The 9434-nt window shown below is 36.1% G+C and overlaps 2 protein-coding genes across 2 annotated transcripts; one reads left to right on the top strand and one right to left on the bottom strand.

Moving 5' to 3' along the window:
* The first annotated feature begins 1900 nt into the window (after window positions 1–1900).
* On the top strand, window positions 1901–4855 carry LOC123198569 (protein SLOW GREEN 1, chloroplastic). The gene is made up of 4 exons (XM_044613272.1): window positions 1901–2651; window positions 3701–3847; window positions 4057–4137; window positions 4333–4855. Exons 1-4 carry the CDS (start codon window positions 2016–2018, stop codon window positions 4516–4518), a joined length of 1050 nt encoding a protein of 349 aa, XP_044469207.1. The 5' UTR covers window positions 1901–2015; the 3' UTR covers window positions 4519–4855.
* Window positions 4856–6316: 1461 nt separating this feature from the next.
* On the bottom strand, window positions 6317–9375 carry LOC123198609. The gene is made up of 2 exons (XM_044613324.1): window positions 9001–9375; window positions 6317–7966 (listed from the first exon to the last, which is right to left on the bottom strand). The coding sequence occupies exons 1-2, from the start codon at window positions 9325–9327 to the stop codon at window positions 6656–6658; spliced, it is 1638 nt and encodes a 545-aa protein (XP_044469259.1). The 5' UTR covers window positions 9328–9375; the 3' UTR covers window positions 6317–6655.
* Between the last annotated feature and the right edge of the window lie 59 nt (window positions 9376–9434).

Here is a 9434-nt window from a genome sequence, read left to right as displayed (position 1 = left end):
TAAACGAAGAGAGGTTGCGGAGCAAGAGTTTAAGTTTTAGGCAGAAGGACGATTTTACCCCTCCAGTTTGAAATTCAGCTATATTACTCACATAATTATTAATAATATCACTCTCATGCTTTCAACGGAATTCATAATAAAATAAAGGCCAAACAACTATTTCCCACCCAAGGTTTGATGTTTTCTCAAATATCCCCTTTTAACTGTGGAAACACCAAACACCCACCCATGGTATGTTAAATTTAACAGAACCCCAACGCCTAAAAATTTTATCTCTTTTTGCCCCCTAAACTTTAAAAACTAAAATTTTCCCCCATCCTAAATTTTTAAAAATAGCAGTTTCACCCTAGGGTTTCGTTTTGAAATCTCCGGCGACATCTCTAGCTCTATTGTCGATGGTCTCTCCCTCCTGAAGCATCCTCTCCTTCTGGAGATCTCTTTCCTCCCATTTGGAGGCCCGATCGACTTCGAAGACGCCTTGGAAGACGAAGAACTTTGTTGGAAAAGATTCATCTTCCCAGACGAAGACGAAGTTGTCGTCTTCATCTGGGAAGACGATTGTCTTCCCAGACGAAGACAATGGCTTCGTCTTCGTCTCCTAAGGTTTCTCCGACTCCGATCGGGCGTTCAAATAGGAGGAAAGAGATCGTCGAAAGGAGAGGATGTCTCGGGAGAGAGAGGTCGTCGACAATGGAGTTGGAGATGTCGCTGGAGATTTCAAAATGAAACTCTAGAGTGAAACTGCCATTTTTAAAACTTAGGTTGGGGAAAATTTTAGTTTTCAAAGTTTAGAAGGGCAAAAATAGATTATATTTTAGTTTATTTTTTAATATTATAGAGAAAATGACGATTTTACCCTTATCATCGTTAATTTTAACTGTTCATGGGTGGATGTTTGGTGTTTCCATAGTTAAAGGGGAATATTTGAGAAAACATCAAACCTTGGGTGAAAAATAGTCGTTTGGCCTAAAATAAAGGCGAAAATACTTTGTTCCCACCTATATATTTCTCTCATTTTTTTATCTCATTTTAAGAATAAAATGAATATTAAAAAATATAAAATTTTATCTCATTTTTTTATCATAGTTTTCAAATTTTATATATTTCTCTCTAAATTTTGAAAAGTGATATTTCTTTTTTAAGAGTTGCATTTTTTTACTAGTTTCTCCAATGACTAGACTTTGACCACGAATCGATAATGAATAAAGGATAGAAGAATCACGCCAACAAAAGACAAAGATCTAACAACGAAAAAGGTTGATGGATGATGAATTGTCAAATCAAAGATGAAGGTTCAATTCATCAAAGTGAAGCTTTCATCATTGCTTCCCGTCAATTCAACTCTAAAAAAAGCTTCCATTATGTAATTTGTCTTTTTTCAAAGCCAATTCAATAGAAAACGACAATAGATACTTCGCTTCGACAAATTAAAGCTTTATCTTTAATTTGATGATTTGTTATCTGTTGGTGTGATTGTCTATCCTTCATGTATTGTTAATTTGTAATCGGAGTCAAGTTGTAGGAGAAGCTAGTAAAAAAATACAAACCTTAAAAGAGAAATATAACTTTTCAAATTTTAAATTAAAAAAATTATGTGTTTTTAAAATTAAGATAAAAGTATAGTTTTTTAATATTATTAGTTAAATAATAATTTTACTTTCAAATTTAACGAATTTAATTAATTGTAATAGCTTATGGGTGAGCATTTAGATTTTTTAAACTTATTGATAAAAATTTGCAAATGCACTAAACCTTGAGTGTGAATCGGTCTTTTGGCATAAAATAAATCTTAATGATTTTGAATTATTCATCCTCTTTATTACACAAATTAATAATTATTTTAAACTTCAATTAAAACGACAGCGTTTCTTCTGTTTTGTCCGCTTCCCGAAACCCCAGAGAATTTGAAGATTAACACTACAGCTAGAACCCTCAAAAGAGTTCTTCAATGGAGAACCTGATCATTCTCTGGTAGTCACTCTTTTTTTATAGAGATAATTCAATTCTTCTCAGACATGTCTTCAATCAAGGCCTACTCTCTACATCTGCACACACAATTTCACCACCCCAAAACTACAAACCTCCACAAATCACCATTCATAAGTCTTCCCCACAAGAAGAAGCCTCAAAAACTCACCTTCCAAATCCAATCCCGCATTTCTCATAAACCCAGCTCAAAAATTCATTGTTCAAGCCCTTCTGCATCATCAAATTCAGAAATTTTAAGGTTTTTACAAGAAAAGGTTGTGACTTTCGTTGTGGGGTCAGTGATTTTCTTGGGTTGTTTTGGGTTTAGTGTGAGACCAAGCTTGGCATTGCCTGGTAACGAGGGCAAAGTGAGCGAGAATTTGACAGAAAAGAGTGAGACACAAATGGGGGACGATGAAGAAGAGAATATGTTCGAGAAGATTTTGGAGAGAGAACCAAGGAATGTGGAGGCTTTGAAGGTGCTGGTGTATGGGAAGATGAGGAGAGGGAGGACTTCGGAGGCTGTGAAGTATATTGAAAGGCTGATCAAAATCCAGCCGAGGGAGGTGGAATGGAGGCTGTTACAAGCGCTTTGTTACGAGATGATGGGGCAGTTGAGTACAGCCAAGAGGTTGTTTAAGGAAATTTTGAAGAAGAGGCCTCTTTTGCTTAGAGCTTTGCATGTACGTATGGATTCTTGACCTTAAGATTATATGTTGTTTGTTAGTTTTATATGATTATGCAATGCATATGATGTGGTTCTTGTTTGTCTATAAGACTTGGAAGGTCAAAACAAATTTCAATTTCTTCCATTAATTCAGTTTGGACTCTGTTATAACAATGTACCGAAGTAATTCATTTTCAAATGTTAAATTTCATTACTGTTGTTATTTATGGTTACTTGATATTTTCATTTGTTCATTAGAAAAAAGGTCGGTATTTTGTTATCTAATTTTTCAGTGCTTTGGCCTTAGACAGCATTGGTAGGAATCACAATGATTTAATTCAGTTATTCAAGTTCTAATGAAGTTCGGCTTTATATCTCTAGACAAGAAGATTACATTGCAAAATGATTGATTGATTGTCTCTTTGGCAAACTTAGTCAAAACTTTGATTTAAATTTGGTCCAAATGTGTGTAAGTAGCATATTTCTAATGTGAAACTTCTTTACTCTTGCTGTCATTGTTACGTAGATGTCCTTGTTGGTTTGTGAGGAAAAGGTCAACACTTTGTTATCTAATTTTATGAGTTTTGCAGCCTTACAGAGCATTGATAGGATTCACCATAGGATTTAATTGGGTTATTCAATCTCTAATGAGGTTTGGCTTTATCTCCTCTTTGGTCGACTCCTTGACAAACTAAGTCAAAAATGCCTTTACGTGGATGGTAGTAATGTTGATACTCCTTTGTACTTGTTTATATGATTGACAAAGCCTGTTTGTTACCAATATTACTTATTTCTGGTGTTTGAGTCATTTTCCCGTAAGTGTCAACCTACGGAGTTTTCATTGTGTGTATATACATATATATCCTATCTAATTGCTGTTTGGCTAAAGTTTCATTGCCATTTTTGAAACATAAGTAGATTTCTAGTTGATACCGAATGAAACAGATGACTTCAATTAATTCGACCTTGATTCTGCTACCAAATATGGTACAATTGTTCAAAGTCATTTAGTTTATTTTGCATTATATCATAGAACTTTCGTGCTTAAGCCTTCTGTTTCTGCAGGGTCTAGCAATGGTGATGCACAAAAACCATGAAGGCCCAGCTGTTTTTGAGATGCTAGCAAAAGCTCTGGAAGTTGCACGTCGTGAAAAAAGGGTCAACGAGGAGCGGAACATAAAAATTTTAATTGCACAAATGCATGTTGTTAAGGTGACTTTTTAAATGATTTTCGTTTATTAAGCTTGTATATATGCCAATGCATTTCTCATTTACCATTGTGGGTAGGGAAACCTAGCTCGAGTGCCTATTGAATTCCATTGTTCTTGCATTTTATCTTATGGATAGCTTCAACCTTCATGTTGGAGCAACTGATAAGTAAATTGAATATACACCCTTTGCAATGTTCATTTGCCTTGCAGGGTATGCTGGAGGAGGGCTTGAAACAATTTCGAGTTCTGGTGAATGAAAATCCTCGAGATTTTCGACCCTATCTTTGCCAGGTAAATCTCTTTTCATCATAACATGCTGCTAGTGGGTATCTACAACAGTTCACAATCGCTCAAGTTCATATTTTAGAACAAAAATAAGTAAATGATGTGAATAATGCTAAGGATAAAATAAGTCTTCAATGGCATTGAGTTGCATTTCTTTTTTTGAAGCAGTACTGAATAACCAGTTGTTGGCATTTCTGACAGGGCATAATCTATAGTTTGCTGGATAAAAAGGAGGAAGCAGCAGAACAGTTTGAGGTATATCGAAGCCTTGTACCCGATGAATTCCCAGAAAGAGGATTTATGGACGATGTTGTCTTAGCAGCAAAAACCAAATCTAGGGAGCAGCTTCAGAAGGAGTTTAAAGCTCAATTCTCACACAAGAAATGAAGCACCAGAACTCACTCTTTCCTCAAATGACTACCATCATCAAAAACACATATTATAGGCATTCAGCTTGTCTTAAAATTGTTGGTGCTAAGCCAATCTTCACCAGGGTCAACTTTAAGACTGGCAATATCACTATGCATCACAAAATGTTTACCCTGTTCAAGCTCAGTCTCTCTTTGTTCACAACATCTTCCATACCACTTATGGGGTGATTTGATTCGTCAGTGAAATCCTGTGTCATTTCTTCCTTCATATTGTTTTAATTTCATAGTCTTAATATAATTGTGAACTGGTTTTAGAGACATGTATATTGTATTAGGTGAGAGTTATGGTGTGACTTTTCTCTAGAAAAATTTAAAAAGTTTTGTGCAAATAATAATCTAATAGATATTCCAATGGTTTTAAAAATAATCTAATAAATATTCCAATGGTTTTAAAACTGGACCAAAGGCTTAGGGATTTGGATGGGGTAAAGGCTGAGGAACTTGGATGGGGGTATGGATCTAGTGGTTTGACCATCGAGTTACCTTGGTCAAAGCCATAAGCTGATTCCAGCTATAAATTTAAAAAGGTAAAACTGTTTAGACGTTTTTTTAAATAGTTTACCTATTTGAACACAGTCAACCAATTCCACCGTCCTTTGATCTAGACCTAATCCGTCGCCAACTCAATGTCCAATGCGGGAATGAAAACTTTGACCTATTCTTGTTGCAAAGATAATCTCCACTGATAACATTTCTTTTATAGGAATCAATATAATGCATATTCTAATTTACTTGAGGCTACGCAAAATTTAATAAAAGCTTCATACAGATTCACCAGTGACAATTGAAACATTTTAGACTTGAAAGTGAAACATCAATCTAGATAATCAATAGAAGGCCAAAAGACTTATTCCCACCTAAGGTTTAGTGCATTATCAAAGTTATATCTACTAACTTTTAAAAATCTAAATACTCATCCATCATTTAACTTCTATTAAAATTTTCAGTTAGTTCTAAAGATAAAAAAGTCATTTAATTAATAATATTAAAAAAAATAAAATTTTATCTCATTTTTCCACTTTAATTTTAAAAACTAATAATTTTTCTTCAACCTAAGTTTTGAAAACTCACATTCCCCTTCTAAGGTTTCATTCTCTACTTTCCTTCTTCAGCTAACCCCCATGCCTTCTCTACTAGCTACAAAGATAATGACCTCTCGATCAAAGATGCATGGATCTGCCTCTGCCTTCTCGACAACCACGAAGATCAACCAATGCACAAATCAAAGATCTCAATAGCCATGAAGATGGTGAAGCGTAACAAAAGGTACAAGGCAGAGATGGATCTCAGCATGAAGAAGCAAGAGAGAGAGCATCATGTTTGTGGCTGTCATCTTCGATTTGTCTTCGTCCAAAAGGCAAGAGGAGCATCGACAGAGTAAAAGGTATAGAAGGTCAACCAGAGAAGGGAAGAGCAGAATGAAACCTTAGGGGGAAAAATATAATTTTTCAAAACTTAGGCGGGGATATTATTAGTTTTCAAAACTAAAATAAGAAAATAAAATATTTTTTTTTTTTTAATATTACTAGTTAAATAATGTTTTTACCTTTAGAACTAACTGAAAATTTTAACAAAAATTAGATGAAAGATGGGTATTTGGGTTTTTGAAAGTTAGCAAATATCACTTTAGCAATACCCTAAACCTTGAGTAGGATAAGTCATTTGGCCTTAATAGAAGGGATATTCTATGTTCTTATTGTGCTCATTCAAAAAATTTAAAGAAGAAAATATTAATGTAAAACATCCAGAAATCATTTAATCATAGGCACTATATGTCATCTTATTCATTCTAAGCAAGAAAAAATATTTTTCAGCAGTTGGATTAATCAAGTTTATTTATATGAACCATAGAGAATTATGCATTACATTTAATTCACTCAATCACTTATGGCACAATATCTGACTATAAAAGCTTACTATCAAAGAGAAAATACCTATTGAGTGTAAATTGCCATCAAAGAGGCTTTCAAATTTGGCTGACCTTTAAATGGAAAATGAATGCATAATCCTCAATCTGCTGATCTTCCTGTTCATGCCGGATCCAGGGGACCATTAAGACAGAGTGTAACTTATTGCCTTATTGCCATATATTGCTAAACACAGGACCAATTCTGGTCTTTGACATCAATTGTCGAATGCAAACTTGAACCCTCTGGAACTCCTAATGGAGGATCCCGGCATGAGGAATTGTCAACTGTAAATAGTTCCCATTCTTTAATTCCACACCTGTCCAAAGCAGTAACCAATCTACTTCTCTGTGTCTCACCTGGGTAAGCCCCATTCGGACCAACAAGCACCGCTCCAGTATAAGACTGCCCAGCAACTCTCGCAGCACCATGATAATGAAACAATCCCCAACTGAAATCATCAGATACATCAACAATTGTCCAAAACTCTTTGGAAACAACCCCATTGTCCAAGACAGTGAAGTAAAATGTCCCTGGAATCTTGTCTCTCTTAACCCGATACTTCCGTCTCCTCCAAACCATTTGCCCCTCTAGAGTTCTTACCTGAAAAACAGGCTCATACCAGAATGACCCTTTAGCCTTTCCCCTATAAAATAGCTGGTACTGGCAAGGGAATTGGTCATAGGCCGGGTTTTGCCCAGCCACGACACGCCAACTCCAATCCAAACTCCCCAACCAGCCAACAAAAAGATCTTCAGCAGTTTCATGGGACAAGTCTTTTCCTCGAAACTTGGCCATTGGAGGCACATAAGGTTTTTCAGGGATCATTGCATCCAATTCCAGGCAATTGTTCTTCTGTAATACACAAAGAGAGAATGCTTCCAGGTTTGGACTTTCATATGAAGCAATACACCTATAATTACACACCTGATCCACTGGACTGCACTGATTCAAACACTGAAGAGCCTTCCTACAATTAGGATCCAAAAGACAGTTTAGTATCTGAGGTCCACAATTCTTTACCATGCAGTTAAGAGTCGAAAAACCCTTTGATCTCAAGTTCCGAAGTGTTGGCACTGGCTTTATATAAGCGTTGATTATAACCAATAAACAGAACTTTATATCATCAGAATTGTGTCGATCCCACGCCTCGGATACAGTTTGGATAAGTTTCACTGATTCATTCACTCTTTTTGGCTGTGCAACCCCAACAATTTTGTCAAATATTGTCCCTTTTGTTTCAGCATGGACATATGTTCCCCCCAGTTTATTTGTTAAATCCAAAGAGGAGTCAAAGCTAATTATATTCGGGACATTTTGGCTGTTTCTCCGAATCCACTTCACAGACTCTTGATCAGTAACAGCAACAATCAACAAAATGTCTGCATGCTTCAATTCCTCTTGCAGATTGACTACTGTTTGATCAGAAGAATGCCTGAGATTGTCTATGAACACAGCCATTTCATATCCTTCATCAACCCATTTCAGTCTCCTTGCCTTCTCAGAGAGAAAAGATTCAGCAATGGTTAGTTAAACTTTGCATAAACAAACACGATTATCAATCAGACACACATATCCACAGCATTATGTGCTGGAAATCCATACTCCACATGCAAGGAAACTGAATACCTTTTTTTTGGTAAATTGAAATCTAATATCTCAGATGCTTGCCTAACCTTTTCAGCTTCAATAGTTATTCTAATGATTTCTTAATTAGCCTTGTTTTAACTCTAATTTAGGTAGACAACATATCCAATATATGTGCAACAATATAATTGCAACAAAGTGGCTGTAGTTTAGTGGTAAGAATTCCAAGTTGTGGCCGTGGAGACCAGGCAAGAATCCCAGCAGCCACATTTGTGTGTTCCAACCTTAGCTCAGTTAGTAGAGTAGAGGACTATAGTGGGCTCAACCCTTTAGCCATCCTCAGGTCACTGGTTCAAATCCGGCAGATCGGATCCTCTTCCACTTTTTTTAAAAGGATTTTATATGGAGCAGACAATTTTTTTATTTGTAATCAATAATTGTCTAAACAACAGGGTATACTATATTTTCTTTTTCGATATTACTATGTATGGTTGGACTGATTTTGCATTAAAGACAAATAAACAATTAAATCACTAATCACATTATGGCACGGACTCTCAGGATGCAGGGACGGAGCCATTAAGTGTTCAGAGGGGTGCATAAGCCCCCACTGACCTTGCAAAATTAGTCAAGTCCGCTTCTATACTGTATTCTTACCCACTGTTAATCTATTTCTCAAACCTCAAATATATTTTAAGCTTGCTCTTTTGTTCGTTTCTCCCTTCCTCTTCTAATAGTATTTGAAGTACATGAACCAACAGCCATTATATCTTACAATTCGAAAATTAAAAAAAAAAAATTCTCTTTTACCTTATTTTCTTCACCTATTTAATATAATAGTATTTAAAAAATTGACAAATAAAACTATCCATTATTTGAGTGAAAAAGAAGCTACTTTGATGCGGCATTATCAATTCTTTAAGAACAAGCAGGGTAATACTTACAGTGTGGAGCATGACCTCTTGCCAGGTGGCGTATTTCAGGGGGCTGACGGAGCCCTCACCGACGACGGCCACTATTCTCACCGGCGTGTCAGTTTGCTCAGTCACAGCACACTCATTCTTATCCAAAACCGCCGGAATTTCACCTCCCGAACGGAGAATAGTATTTCGGTGGGAAAAAAACGGTAGAGGAAAGCTTGCGGTTCTGTGGAAATGGATGACCGGTGGTGAAACGGCCGCCGAGATATTGAACGGGCTGTTTGATGGGAGAAAACCGGGTTTGACTTTGGCAAGAGCGGGTGCTTCCACAGACATGTCAGAAGTAAACATAAGCAAAGCCCTTTGCTAAATTATGGGATTTTTAATACAAGAATTTAGATAAGTGGGGAAAGTGCTTTTTCGGGAAGCGCTTCTTCTGGAAGCAATTTTTGCTAAAG

Source organism: Mangifera indica, chromosome 16, assembly GCF_011075055.1.
Source record: "Mangifera indica cultivar Alphonso chromosome 16, CATAS_Mindica_2.1, whole genome shotgun sequence".
Classification (NCBI taxonomy): domain Eukaryota; kingdom Viridiplantae; phylum Streptophyta; class Magnoliopsida; order Sapindales; family Anacardiaceae; genus Mangifera; species Mangifera indica.
The sequence above is the reverse complement of the archived record's forward strand: the minus strand, read 5'-3'. Positions and strand labels throughout refer to the sequence as shown.

Excerpts from the sequence above, each read along its gene's own strand:
- LOC123198569 (XM_044613272.1), top strand. The coding sequence starts at position 2,016 with ATGTCTTCAATCAAGGCCTACTCTCTACATCTGCACACACAATTTCAC. Across the intron at positions 3,848-4,056 it reads CACAAATGCATGTTGTTAAG|GGTATGCTGGAGGAGGGCTT; the intron begins GTGACTTTTTAA and ends TTTGCCTTGCAG. Across the intron at positions 4,138-4,332 it reads TTCGACCCTATCTTTGCCAG|GGCATAATCTATAGTTTGCT; the intron begins GTAAATCTCTTT and ends CATTTCTGACAG.
- LOC123198609 (XM_044613324.1), bottom strand. The coding sequence starts at position 9,327 with ATGTTTACTTCTGACATGTCTGTGGAAGCACCCGCTCTTGCCAAAGTC. Across the intron at positions 7,967-9,000 it reads AAGAGGTCATGCTCCACACT|GCAAGGAGACTGAAATGGGT; the intron begins GTAAGTATTACC and ends CTCTCTGAGAAG.